General features: G+C 40.5%; 1 protein-coding gene and 1 long non-coding RNA gene across 2 annotated transcripts in view; both read right to left on the reverse strand.

The window, feature by feature from the left end:
- Positions 1-628, reverse strand: part of LOC108673211 — a 1803-nt gene extending 1175 nt beyond the window's left edge. The window contains exon 1 of the long non-coding RNA XR_007156907.1: positions 596-628. This is a non-coding gene — a long non-coding RNA (uncharacterized LOC108673211). The remainder of the gene's footprint in view (positions 1-595) is intronic.
- The window catches only part of LOC108673210 (60S ribosomal protein L8-like), a 15061-nt gene extending 1652 nt beyond the window's left edge, over positions 1-13409 (reverse strand). The window contains 4 exon segments of the mRNA XM_018161003.1: positions 10732-10895; positions 11493-11637; positions 12685-12815; positions 13254-13409. Of these exon segments, the coding sequence (XP_018016492.1) occupies positions 10732-10895; positions 11493-11637; positions 12685-12815; positions 13254-13409 (596 nt within the window).
- Positions 13410-14918: the final 1509 nt, after the last annotated feature.

A 14918-nucleotide genomic window follows, 5' to 3' on the forward strand; every position in this document is an offset into this window, starting at 1 on the left:
GGGCTTAGGGTAGGGAGGTTACACGTAACTTAGTGGGCATTTAACAACGGTGAGTAGGGGCTTAGGGTAGGGAGGTTACACGTAACTTAGTGGGCATTTAACAACGGTGAGTAGGGGCTTAGGGTAGGGAGGTTACACGTAACTTTAATGGATTTAATAGATGTTAAATTTTACCCTGAGGTCTCTCGGACAACTTCTGAACGAATTACAGACAAGGAAACGAACAGAATTGTGTAGGTTTTTATGATCAACACTATCATTAAGGCACATTAAATTGCGATATAGAGGCTTTTTGACAGTACCAGCAAAATTATGCTAATAAGATGGCCCCAACAAAGTCAAACATTCCTGGTTCAAGGCCTCAACAGCCGACACGTGGTTGGCAGTTGGTTCAAGTTAGAGAAGGAACCTGAATAAATTAACAAAATTTATTTTATCTGTAACGAGGTTTCTTTGTTCAAGGAATTTGTTCAACTCTGCTTTTCGATTTAGAGGCAATTTGATTGGTTTTAAAGATGCATGCTATTGCCTTTAGTCGTCAACTATTAACATCTATCCTTCTCATCAGGACGTAGCCCTGCTACTTGACCCCCACCATCACCTGGGCAGCCCTGCTACTTGACCCCCACCATCAAGTCAACAAGAAAGTCAACTGGTCAACAAGAAAGTCAACTGGTCAACAAGAAAGTCAACTGGTCATCAAGAAAGTCAACTGGTCAACCCGGATGTACAAGTTTTACATGTATTTTATGCAGGGTGAGCAACTTTGATATCTACGAGAATTACCTTTAAACATTACGGCAGGATTTTTATTCATTCATTTTATACATTCTCCCCAATGTATTCATAATAATTTCGGGCGACATCATGCAATTCAAGTATTATACGATTTCTTGACATTTCGCCCGCACCTACCTTTTCAATGGCAAGTGCTTTAGGCGTCAAAAATAACACGCTCATGCGCGTCTAGAAAATGTGACAGAATAATTTTAAGGTTCAGTAGAGACCGGATCGCCACGACTGAGCACGCGCGTTTTTGAGCTATGACTGGGCTATTCCACAACAGCAGCCAAACCCTAGCCGCCATTGACGTCAAAAATTATATTCACCTTTATCACAACGAGCACATACATCATGTATGTGTGTGTTTCAGTGCCGAAAATTGCTGAACACGAAACAATTTTTTCTCTGTATTGTGTAATAATTTTCTTGTCACGACCGCGTATCATACGCAACCATCAGTCGGATGTGCTGCGATGCCAGCAAGCTAATGGCGGCGCGGAATTATTCATAAATTCACCCAGAGAAAAATACAGTAAGTTTCAGCTTATGGTGACCTGTAATAAGTATAATTTTTTCCATCATTGTTATCTTCGATTTGTTATGAGTGAGCAAAAGTGTATTCATCGCGACATTTATAGCATATATGAGTCAATATTATACCTGCCAGCGGTTGCAGATGTTCCCCGAGTTTTTTATTGAGAGTTTTTATTTGAAACGAATATTGGAATGCGTTTTACCTGCAGAGGCGAAGCGAGCGCAGTGAAGCGATGAATTATCGAAATAACAATAAGAATATTGAATCGTGATTCTGAATGCCTTTAACCCACAAAATGTTATGAAAATAACTTGAAAAGTCCGAAGGTTTGCATGGAAGCAATGCATATTATAGGGTCATAATAATGCAATTTTGCTTTAAATCCACGAGATGGATTGTGGAGTCCGCGGATATCACATACGACCAAATTCAACGAAATAGTATCCCATCGAATCTATTCTATGAAATTATGCAGAAAACGGAATTCTATGGCATACTCGTATATTCAGGACGTTTGACGCTTCAGAAGAATTCCTCAAAGACCGGTGATCGAAATATTCATTTAATTTAGAAAGCTTTTGCCGGTGGTGCCATCATCTTCATTTGTGTTGCTGAAGTCGGCCTAACAGGTCACGGTTTCGCTCGCTTCCTTAGATTTCGAAACCTCAGTTTAAGTGAAAATATTTTCCTAGATTTAAGTTTGAAATACGAACCTCAGTAAATTCATTTGCAGATAAATAGATATTACGATTTTCTATATCAATTTAATGGAAGCAGCGCGAAACAATTTGATCACGTGTCTGGTCGTGGATAACACACTTCTACCTGTCCAATCGATCTTTTGCACACTTGCGTAAAGTCGGAGACAATGCTGGAAACAATTGGTAGAAGAAATAATTTAATTTTTTAATATTAAATATAATTACAATTTTTCTTCAAATATTTAAAAATAACATAAGACATTCATTGTACATGTGTATTATCGGAGACACTGGATTCTTTATAAAAGTGAATATTTATATTATATATATCTTGTATTTTATATTTCAAATTTCGACCCAGTAGGAATTTTTTCAATTCGAACTTTTTTCAACATATCAATAATTTTCTTCATTTAATAGTGGTTGAAGCTTATTAAACACACATGAAACCTACTATATATTGTTTATTAATGTGTTAAATACTTATTAATAATCATGCCGATTAATAATATGTAATTTCAGGATTATTTTTGTGAAATTAATTGATGGTTTGATTATCTCTTGTTTTTCTCGACAGCAGACGACTGACTGACTTGACTGACTGACTGATTTGACTGACTGACTGACTGCCCCCTCTGTGTCCTTGCTTGCGCGGGGTGGCTCCTGTGTCACCTTGAGTAAGACTGACTTAACTGACTGACAATGATTGACTGACACTGACTGATTTCACTGACTGACTTACTTGACTGACTGACTGATTTGACTGACTGACTTACTTGACTGACTGACTGCCCCCTCTGTGTCCTTGCTCTCGCGGGGTGGCTCCTGTGTCACCTTGAGTAAGACTGACTTGACTGACTGACAATGACTGACTGACACTGACTGATTTCACTGACTGACTTACTTGACTGACTGACTGACTTGACTGACTGACACTGACTGACTTGACTGACACTGACTGACTGACAATGACTGACTGACTTCCTGACTTGACTGACAATGACTGACTGACTGACTGACTTGACTTGATTGACACTGACTGACTGATTTGGATCAAGCGGTGGCCACGCGAGGTGCCGCAAAGGCCACTTCTCGAGCGTCTGGCAACAGCGCCGCATAAGTGGCGGTGACCAGCCTCTCCGCGTTCACGCTACGCTTGAAAGAATATCTCCAGGTGAAGATATGAAGGCATGAAATACAAATATGGAAGTATGAAAGCATTTAGGGATGGAAATACAGAAGACGTGTACCAGAAATGTAATGAAATTTATTTAGCTTATCACAGAAAAAATCAATAAATTAAAATTCATTGCCCACTTGGGAGATAAAACAAAAACTCTTGACGTGAACGCAAATTTATTCATGGAAGCAATATAAAGCATGGCTCTGCCGGTCAAAATTGAGAGCTTTTCAATTTTCAAGTAATTAACCTTGAACGGAGATTAATAAATTTGATATCTTACATACTTAACAATCAAATTATAATAAAATTTATTTGTCTGTTATCGGCGACAGGCCACATCAGGCCTACTCTTCAGCGCCGACACCGCTATGTTATGTTAGGCTATGTCTGCTCCAATCTCTGTACTCTGAACTGGCCACCCGGTCACCCAGTGTCGGCTAGCCATCTTTTCATCTCTGGAATCGATATCTTACGAACATTTTGAATTTCATAGAAGTAATGCAGCGTCGTTTATGAATAAATATTTCGATTAATATGCCAAACCAAAAAGTCATTTACAAATGAGTTTCGAACACCTCGCGTCTAAAATAAGTGAATACAACTTAATCTTCCGTTTTCTAAGAATAACCATAGAAGATATTCGAGGAGAAACTACTCCTTTTCGTTTCACCGAGCGAGCTGGCTCAAATTCCATAATTCCGTGTAAAAGTCAACATATGACCGGCGAACAGAGGTTCTCTTCAAAGTGTTAAAGAAGTCATCGACATTTGGGGTTGCCTATAATCGGTGTCGGTGTGAGGTTTTACTGCTATAATCGCTGTATAGCGTGTAGGATTGCCTCATCAGCATGAAACATGATCGCTATCATCTGGTCCTTTGTTCGAGACTAAGTTCGAATATAGCCTGGATTGCCAAGTCTTCCTTATTTTACTACATAGACAATGCAGATAATTACTGTGACTCTGAGAAAACTTAGCAAGCACGTCACATTTTATGCAGGGTGAGCAACTTGAACATCTCCGCTGTGAATTACCATTGTTCATTATGACAAGATTTAATTTTATTTTATACATGGGCCTCTATAAATGGTTCTATTTAACATAGGTCAGAAACCACGTGAAGCAGTCACATGCATTTTTCATTTATCGTATTTTTCGCCCCGCTCCTATATTTTCGACGATAGGTGCTCGAGGCAACAAAAATATATTAATTTACATACGAAAAAGAACTTATACCTCAATAAACAGAGCTGTGTGCGAACCACATCGCCATGACTGAGCACGTGCGTTTTTTGAGCTATGACTGAGCTATTCCACAATAGCAGCCAAACCACAGCCGCTTTTGTCGACTGTAGGTATATTCATTAACCTTTATCACAACGAGCACATCATGTATGTGTGTGTTTCAGTGCAGGAAATCGCTGAACATGAAACAAGTTTTTCTCTGTATTATGTAATAATTTTCTTGTCACGACCGCATGATATAAGCAACCATCAGTCGGATGTGCTGCGATGCCAGCAAGCTAATGGCGGAATTATTAATAAATTTAACCAGAGAAAAATACAGTAAGTTTAAGCTTATGGTGACCGGGAATAAGGTATAATTTTTTCCATCAATGTTATCTTCGATTTGTTATGAGTGAGCAAAAGTGTTTTCATCACGACATTTACAGCATATATGAGTCAATATTATTTGCCAGAGGTTGTAGATGTTCCCCGTGTTTTTTTATTGAGAGTTTTTATTTGAAATTATTTTTAAATTATAAACCGTACTGTTAAAACCGTAACTCTATAATTAATACTACATTCTTCGTTTAGCCGTATCCATGCATCTTTTTACAGATTCATTGTGACAGCTTCAAATAGTCGAGAATATTTGATAATATCATTTATGAGTGAACTTTCAGTGCGCTGTGGATCCCACATCGCCATGACTGAGCATGCGCATTTTCGGAGCTATAACTGAGCAATTCCCAACTGCCGTTAAACCTGGGCACGCCATCATCGATAGTAAGTATATTTATTAACCTCCATCACAAAAAAATTTACCATGTGTGTGAAAAAATCAGTGCGGGAAGACATATAGCATGAAACACTTGACTACAATTTTTTTTCGCGACTGCATTTTACTGTATATGTAGCTGTATGTCTGACGTGCTGGGATGCCAGCAAGCGAGTAGAACTATTCACAAAGATAATCCCAGAAAATTGAAGGAAATTTCAGCTCATGGTGGGCTGGAATACGAAATACATTTCATCATAACTCTCATCTAGGACTCGTCAAGACACCATAAACCAGTGGTTACCAAACTTTTTCAGGCTGGCGCCCCCTTTGGCTCCCCAGCGCCCCCCACCCCCGACAGACCGACAGACACGTATAAAAAAACAAACGCCTCTGTCTTCATAATAAGTACGCTGCAATTTTAAAAGAGAAAGGTTAAACACAAATGTGTATTTCACAAATAGAACCCCATTTAGGAAACCAATATATTTTTTCACAATTATAACTGTTTCAGCACTAGAAATTCAAGACAGCTCGGACAAATTTGCGGCCGGACTCGTGGCCGGACTCGTGGCCGGTCTCACGGCCAATCTCCAAATTCAGTGACCAAGGAATATCTCCCAAACTAAAGAACGCAGCTTGATGAAACATGGAACACGTATTCATTAGGACACGTATTCATTAGGACACGTATTCATTAGGACACGTATTCATGTTTAGCTTGTGACAAATTTTGAAATTTCACGTTCATTCCGGAGTTGTATGGCGATAAGCTACAGGCCGAAATTGGCAGTGATCAACGATTTTTTTTCGAAAATACTGAACAGATTCAAACCAAATATTGAATATAAATTCTAAACGCTGATTTTTAGCTCGTGAAAATTTATTCGGGTCGGAGTCATGTTCTGCACGTGTTGTGCACAAATCATCAAACAAACGTACGAACTTCTGACTTCGACTTCGCGGACTGCCGCCCCCCTACCGCCCCTATCTTCCTCACGGCCCCCCTAGATCTTTCCACCGCCCCCAGGGGGGCGATATCGCCCACTTTAGGAACCACTGCTTTAAGGGATCACACACCTACTGTACGTGACAAGCTTAATGAGGTTCCTGATATGTTGGTCTATCGAGAATGGAGATATTGGTTCATGGAGATATTGGTTCATGGAGGTATTGACCCATGGAGATATTGGTTCATGGAGATATTGGCCCATGGAGATATTGGTTCATGGAGATATTGGCCCATGGAGATATTGGTTCATGGAGATATTGGTCCATGGAGATATTGGCCCATGGAGATATTGGTTCATGGAGATATTGGCCCATGGAGATATTTGTTCAGGGAGATATTGGTTCATGGAGATATTGGTTCATGGAGATATTGGTTCATGGAGATATTGGCGGCTTATGGAGATGTCGTGGGTAAAGTGGCAAAAAGGATGAATAAAACCGTTAAATGAAATTATTATAAACAAATGACATACACAAATGAGGACATGAATATAACCGTGTGTTCTCTTTGCTCTTGTTCTTACTTGGACTCAAAATTCGGAGCCCTTCTTTGCTGTGTGGATCACACAGCAATGAATAAGCTTAAGGCTTATCTAAACGAGGTCATGTCTGAGGTGACTTGAAACAAAATAATCAGAATACCTGCTGTAATAAAACATTACAGAGTAAAATAACACTACTGTAATAAAACACTACCTACTGTAATAAAACACTACCTACTGTAATAAAACACTACCTACTGTAATAAAACACTACTGCGTCCCCTAACAGAGATAATGGCGGCCTATGTAGATATAGGTCTATAGAGAAGGTTCTATTGATCACAGTTAACCCTGCTCCTCAACTAGAACTTGCATATATTTATTAATTAGCTTCGTACCGTTCCCCATTAATGAGGAAGGCAGAAGCTTCAATAATTTTTATAGGTAGTTTGAAATCTCGCGGTGAAACAACAGGCAGTGATGCGACTCCACATCGTCAAGACTGAGCACGCGTGTTTTTTGAGCTACGACTGAGCTATTCCGTATCATCAGCCAAACTTTAGCCGCTATTGTCGATAGTAAGCAGATATATTGGCCCTCATCACGAGTACATACATCGTGTATGTGTAAGAGTCTGTACAGGAAATTACGTAGCGCATAACACTTCATTATTCACTATAATAATTTATATACAAGAGCATTATATATGAGCGGTCAGCAGTCCGATGTGCTGCGATGCCAGCAAGCTAATTGTGAAATTTTGATAAAATTTCTCGATAAAATTAAATTTTGCAGAGAAAAATTTAGTAAGATTCCTCTTATTGTTAGCTGTAATGAGGTATAAAATTTTCCATCATTGTTATCTCAGAATCGCCAATCTAACTAAAAAATAAAAATGTCACTCGATAGTTCGATGCGCAAATTAACCAGAAATTCAAAATATTTGCCTCGAAGATTTTGTTCGTGAATTTGTGCGGCTTATTATTTGCTTTTAGATTTATGAATGATCTAAAGTTCGAAATAATCTAAACAAAAAAGTGAGCGTCTGAAGGAAAGCGTGACGACTGCCAATTTACATAAGCTACCCCAACACAGTCGCGACTGTACGTGCTTTGCGATCACCGATAACTGCCAGAGAAGTCTACGGATAACGCAACGATAATTTTCAACTTATACTGACCATTTTTCCACTTTCTTCCCTTATGAATAAACTGAATAAAATTTCATCCTTATACCACGGTTGTCTCATAAACGTATACCAAGAATGGATTCTGCGCGCGATTGCCGCGGCAACTTCTCCACGCGACAACATTTCTTCTCGCTTCGAGTCACCGACATGTGGAACAGCCTCCCCGATGACATCGTTGGCGCTCCAAGTATGAACGCGTTCAAGAACAGACAAATAATATAAAGAACAGACAAGTAGCTACGCTAGAGCGTGTTGCCTCTAACATACCTCGTGCCAGCACCCATCACTGGGCTACGGCCGGCTTTAAAGTGGCCGAGGAAAATGGCATGCGGTCGAACAGGACATGTGCACTATGACTTATGGATTAATTTTGAAGGCATTAAATATGTTACCTACAGTAAAGACTTACTGCTCAAAATATCCACGAAAAAAATACCGTCAAAATTTTATTTTTTTGGCCTCGGTCGACCACTGGCCATCTATCATTACTTGCCATTCATTGATCTCTTCTCCAGCACATGGGCAACAGGCGGGCAATTTACCTGTGTCACCCCTCATTCTTGTCCCAACTCCTTCATCAGAACTGCAGCTTCCGAAAAAAAGTGAAATAACCGATTTAGCAGTACTGAAAAAATCTAAAGTTTGAAAACAACTACGAAATGGCAGTTGATTCAGATATATCTTTAAACATCGATCAGAAGGCACGAGGTAAATGAAAGACGTGAAAGAGGTAAATGAAAGACGTGAAAGAGGTAAATGAAAGACGTGAACGAGGTAAATGAAAGACGTGAACGAGGTAGAACTGGAATACGAAATAACTCTTGTCTATGACTCGTCAGAGATACTATAAACGATACTATTAATACTCGTTCGTTCGAACCGTATATTAACCAGAAATTTAAAGGCAAATAGTATGGGATTACATTTTTAAATTTTTGTAGCTTATTACTTTCCTATTTATGGGTAGTCTAAATTATAGTGTAAAGAAACAGACGATAGTCTACTGGCAGGTACGCCTGACAGCTTTACTAGAGTTACCCAGACGTGGTAGTGACACGCTCCGTTCTTTGTGATCTGTGGTGCGGGAATATGGCCACTTATCTTCAGTGCCTCGTCTAACCACTCCTAAAAAAACTATCCTTCATGCACACTTCATTGAGCATCTGGCTACCGGTATCTTCAGTTGTTCGCCTTCACACTTACATAAACCTTTTAACATCTTCATAACGCATCTTGCCACTGATATCCCTAGTGGCTCGGCTTCACAATCTCAAATAAAAACTTTTCTCAGTGCGGCCGAAGTCCGAGAGCGAGGAATTCATGATAACTAAGTGTACTTTTGTCCGATCGGCAAGTAGCTACGCTCGAGCTACTCTAATATAGCTACTATATTAGAGTAGCTATATACCATATAGCTACTCTCTATGCCTCTAACATACCTCGTGCCAGCACCCATCACTGGGCTACGGCCGGCTTTAAAGTGGCCGAGGAAAATGGCATGCGGTCGAACAGGACATGTGCACTATGACTTATGGATTAATTTTGAAGGCATTAAATATGTTACCTACAGTAAAGACTTACTGCTAAAAATATCCACGAAAAAAATACCGTCAAAATTTTATTTTTTTGCCTCGGTCGACCACTGGCCATCTATCATTACTTGCCATTCATTGTGCTCTTCTCCAGCACAAGAGTAACAGACGGGCAATTTACCTGTGTCACCCCTCATTCTTTCCCCAACTCCTTCATCAGAACTGCAGCTTCCGAAAAAAATGTGAAATAACCGATTTAGCAATACTGAAAAAATCTAAAGTTAGAAAACAACTACGAAATGGCGGTTGATTCAGATACGTCTTTAAACATCGATCAGAAGGCACGAGGTAAATGAAAGACGTGAAAGAGGTAAATGAAATGAAAGACGTGAAAGAGGTAAATGAAAGACGTGAACACAAGCGCGTGGTTTACTCGTGGCCGCGCTTGGACGCGTGGGTGCCGCGCAGCAGACCGGTCCTCCGGGCGGCGATGAGACCGACCTTGCGACCAGGGGTCTTGTCCCTTGCCACGGTGCTGGCCTTGCCAATGTGCTGGTGGTTACCACCTCCGTGGGGATGCTCCACGGGGTTCATGGCCACACCGCGTACCTTAGGCCAACAGTTGCGCTTCACTCTGATCAAGCAAACCAAAAAATTAATCTTGTGCTACCAGAGGCGGGTAATTTGATACATTACATAATCTTGTGCTACCAGAGGCGGGGAAAATTCGATACATAGCATAATCTTGTGCTACCAGAGGCGGGGAAAATTCGATACATTGCATTTCACTGTACATGCACAAGTTATTTGTCATCAATGCTATTCGTTCTTGATGGCCTAGTAACAGTGGTTACGTCGGTAGAGTGACGACAGACATGGAAGGTGGCAGTGACTAATATGGGTGATGACACTTGTACTTATGATACGCATTAACTAATATGGGTGATGATACTTGTACTATGATAGGCGTTGACTAATATGGTTGAACACTCACTTATATTTATGATACGCATTAACTAATATGGGTGATGACTCACTTATATTTATGATACGCGTTAACTAATATGGGTGACGACTCACTTATATTTATGATACGCGTTAACTAATATGGGTGACGACTCACTTGTCTTGTNTACATTGCAACCCACTGTACATACATAGATTATTTGTCATCAATGCTATTCGTACTGGACGGCCTAGTAACAGTGGTTACCGTCGGTAGAGTGACGACAGACATGGCTGGTGGCAGTGACTAATATGGGTGATGTCACTTGTACTCAAGATACGCGTTGACTAATATGGGTGACGACTCACTTATATTTATGATAAGCGTTGCCAGCCTTGAGCAATTTCTTCTCAGTTCTCCCGCCGCCGGCGACGATGCCAACCATTGCGCGGTTGCTACTAAGTAGGACCTTCTTGCTGCCAGAGGGCAACTTGATGCGCGTCCTGTTGGTGTCGGGGTTATGGGACACGATCTGCAATACAACAACGGTGAGCAGGGCTTAGATGGCGGTGTTAAACGTCACCTTAGTGGGCATTTAAGGGCCAAACAAACGGTATGAGTTATGAGTACATCTTAATATCAGGGTAACGTGAAAATAGATGTCAAATTTTACCCTGAGATCTCTCGGACAACTTCTGAACGAATTATAGACAGGAAAATGAACAGAATTGTGTACGTTTTTAAGATCAACACTATCATTAAGGCACATTAATTTGCCATAGAGAGGCTCTTTGACATTGCCAGCAAAATGATACGAATAATAAGATGGGTTATATGCACGGCACTGAAGATGACCACAACAACAAAGTCAAACATTCTTGGTTCAAGCCTCAACAGCCGGCGCGTGGAGGCAGTTGGTGCAAATTAGTGAAGAAACCCGAATAAATTAACAAGTTTTATTTTATTTCTAACGAGGTTTATTTGTTCAAGGAATTTGTTCAACTCTGCTTTTCGATTTAGAGGCAATTTGATTGGTTTTGAGGGAGCATGACATTGCCTCAAGTCGTCAACTGTTAACATCTACCCTTCTCATCACGACGCAGCCCTGCTATTTGACCCCCACCATCACCTGGGCAGCGATGCCGGAGCAACGGGCGAGGCGGCCGCGGTCGCCGTACTTCTCCTCGACGTTGCAGACGGCGGTGCCCTCAGGGATGTTGCCGATTGGCAGCACGTTGCCCACATCCAGGGACGCTGTGGGGCGGACGGGGGCTCTTAGTAGGGGTACTATAGGGGTACTGGTGGCGACTCAACAGTTTAGTAACCCAAGCCAGGATGAAAGATGAGCACGTCGCCAACAACAGCCAAGCCAACACGTCTTTCTTGCCCAACAACAGCCAAGCCAAACATCTTTCTTGTCTGACAACAGCCAAGCCACACATCTTTCTTGCCTGACAACAGCCAAGCCACACATCTTTCTTGCCTGACAACAGCCAAGCCAAACATCTTTCTTGCCTGACAACAGCCAAGGCACACATCTTTCTTACCTGACAACAGCCAAGGCACACATCTTTCTTGCCTGACAACAGCCAAGGCACACATCTTTCTCGCCTGACAACAGCCAAGCCAACACATCTTTTTTGCCCAACAACAGCCAAGTCAACATCTTTCTTGCCAGACGCAACAGGCAAGCCACATATCATTCTTGCCCGACACAACAGCCAAGCCAACACATCTTTCTTGCCTAACACAACAGCCAAACCAACACATCTTTCTTGCCAGACACAACAGCCAAGCCAACACATCTTTCTAGCAAGACACAACAGCCAAGCCACATCTTTCTTGCCAGACACAACAGCCAAGCCACATCTTTCTTGCCCAACAACAGCCAAGCCATCACACCTTTCTTGCCAGACACAACAGCCAAGCCATCACATCTTTCTTGCCCGACAACAGCCAAGCCAACACATCTTTCTTGCCCACACAACAGCCAAGCCAAAACATCTTTCTTGCCCAACAACAGCCAAGCCAACACATCTTTCTTGCCAGAAACAACAGCCAAGCCAACACATCTTTCTTGCCCAACAGCAGCCAAGACACACAACAGCCAAGACACACAACAGCCAAGCCAACACATCTTTCTAGCCAGACACAACAGCCAAGCCAACACACCTTTCTTGCCCAACAACAGCCAAGCCAACACGTCTTTCTTGCCAGACACACCTTAATTACCCAACACCAGCCAAGCCACACAAGCCAACACATCTTTCTTGCCCGAGTAGATGTAGTACCTGTAGATGTAGTACCTGTAGATGTAGTACCTGTAGTAGATGTAGTGGCCCGTAGAGATGTCCTCCGCACTGATCAGGAGCTTGCGGATGCGGTTGCTGTTGGGGTCCCGGAAGTGGATGATGGCAAGAGGGGCGCCACGGCCGGGGTCGTGGATGATCTCCTGTGGGGCAGCAGGGATCAATAACATCCTTCTTAGGATATGACCAAGCCATAAACATCCTTCTTAGGATATGACCAAGCCATAAGAATAACGTCCTTAGGATATGACCAAGCCATAAGAACAACATCCTTCTTAGGATATGACCAAGCCATAAGAATAACATCCTTGAGACATAACAGCCATACATCAGTTCATAAGTTAACCAGATATAGAATTTATAATATGCTAGATACTAATATGATGTGATCATTTCTATAATTTATTTAATGTGGTTTGGGAGATAACATTTCAATTTTCAGACAATAATTTAATATAATAATACTGTCTCTGAAAGCCTATTAAATGTGTGCATGTTTACATACTGTCTCTGAAAGCCTATTAAATGTGTGCATATTTACATACTGTCTCTGAAAGCCTATTAAATGTGTGCATGTTTACAAGTTGTTTCAGTCTCCCCTTGACGACGCCTCGTGTGTAGTGCGTGCGCTCGTTGTAATCGAGCGCACGCAGGCATGGCTTGCCCTTGCGGTGCTTAGTGACCGCCTTGAAAACTGATCCTCTTCCCTTTCTCTGTGCACGGATAACTCAACCCATCTGCACAGTGCAAGGTTAAGTTAGACCAGGGCCTATACTTTAAAAAAAAAGTTAAGAGATCGTAAGTTCATCAGCCAATCATTGATGGCCTTTCAAGCAAAATTCACCAATCATAGACAAGAAAATAGAGCGTAAGTACTTACGTTCACTTAATCATAGACGAGAAAATAGAGCATAAGTACTTACATTCACTTAGCAAATTTTGAAAGTATGGCCCCTGAGGGCTGTACAGTGCAAAGTTAAGTTCAACTTACACAAACTGAAGGCCTGTTAGGTGCTCTTACTGCTCTTCTTTAGCAATATTAGATAAATATTCCCTACTTTTATACTTTCACTGCCACAATAAAACCCGACAACCAACAAAAGTGATACAGGAGCCATATCAATAAATAATATAATATAATAAGCCTTTAAATCCAATAACTTGACTACAACAGTCACCCATACTATCACTGCAAAATTGTCATCATTTTGATGACAATTTGATTGCTAGCACAATCAATGACTAAAAGCAAGACCAGAAGAGTCTGTCTATATATGAATTTATGTATCAAGGGGATTGTTTCTCTCAAAAATAAGAAATTCAGCTTTTCTGTATTCTAGGCTCGTAGCACAAGACAATTTTAAAAATACAAAAAGGAACATTTTTTAACATTATGTACCAAGATTTCTTTGAATTAAATCTGTGTATATAGATCATTACTGTCATTAATTGCCAAGTGTTTGCACTCGTTGGAAAGCTACAAACAAGACACATTCAAAGAAGCAAATATCATGTTTGTACATGCAATAATTTTTGCATAACGCAGTCTTTAACTTTTATAAAATGATCATTTTATATCATTATTTACAAATTTTTATTAAAAAAATGGTATTTATAGATCATTATTTGCATTAATTGCAAAGAGTTTGCATTAGTTTGAAAGCTACAAACGAGACACGTTAAAAGAAGCAAATATCATGGTTGTACAAGCAATAATTTTTGTGTAATGCAGTTTTGAACTTATATAAAAATTTATAGCTTATTCTTTGCAGTAAAACCAGACAGGAATAAGTCTAAAGATGCGCGTGCTGGTATCCTCAATGCAAATAATTGGCAATGGGGAAGCTTGGCTACAATATCAAGAATTTTTCTGGAATATTCTTTTTTCTCAATAAATTTTTACTTGTTTTGGCTCCCCTGAACAATTTAAAAAGCCAAAAAAATATACCACCTTAAAAAGTTAATAACTCCTGCAGCATTCAAGCCACAGCATTGAAAGCATATTCAATTTGTAAAGACCATACCTAGTGACTAAGAACCATTTTTAGCGCACTTTCTCATTTATGGAAAAAATGTGCTATTGTGCTCGCCATGTCTGTCCGTCCGTGACCTCAAGTTTTTGTTGATGAGAAAATGCGCTCTATGTCACTCACTGCAGTGAGTGCTGAGTTGTATTTTTTTTAATTTGTGCATTCTTTTACTTATATATGGGGGATGAAAATGTGCAAAAAAAAAAAACTGAAAAA

This window comes from Hyalella azteca, unplaced genomic scaffold (assembly GCF_000764305.2).
Source record: "Hyalella azteca isolate HAZT.00-mixed unplaced genomic scaffold, Hazt_2.0.2 contig9891, whole genome shotgun sequence".
NCBI classification, from domain to species: Eukaryota; Metazoa; Arthropoda; class Malacostraca; order Amphipoda; family Hyalellidae; genus Hyalella; species Hyalella azteca.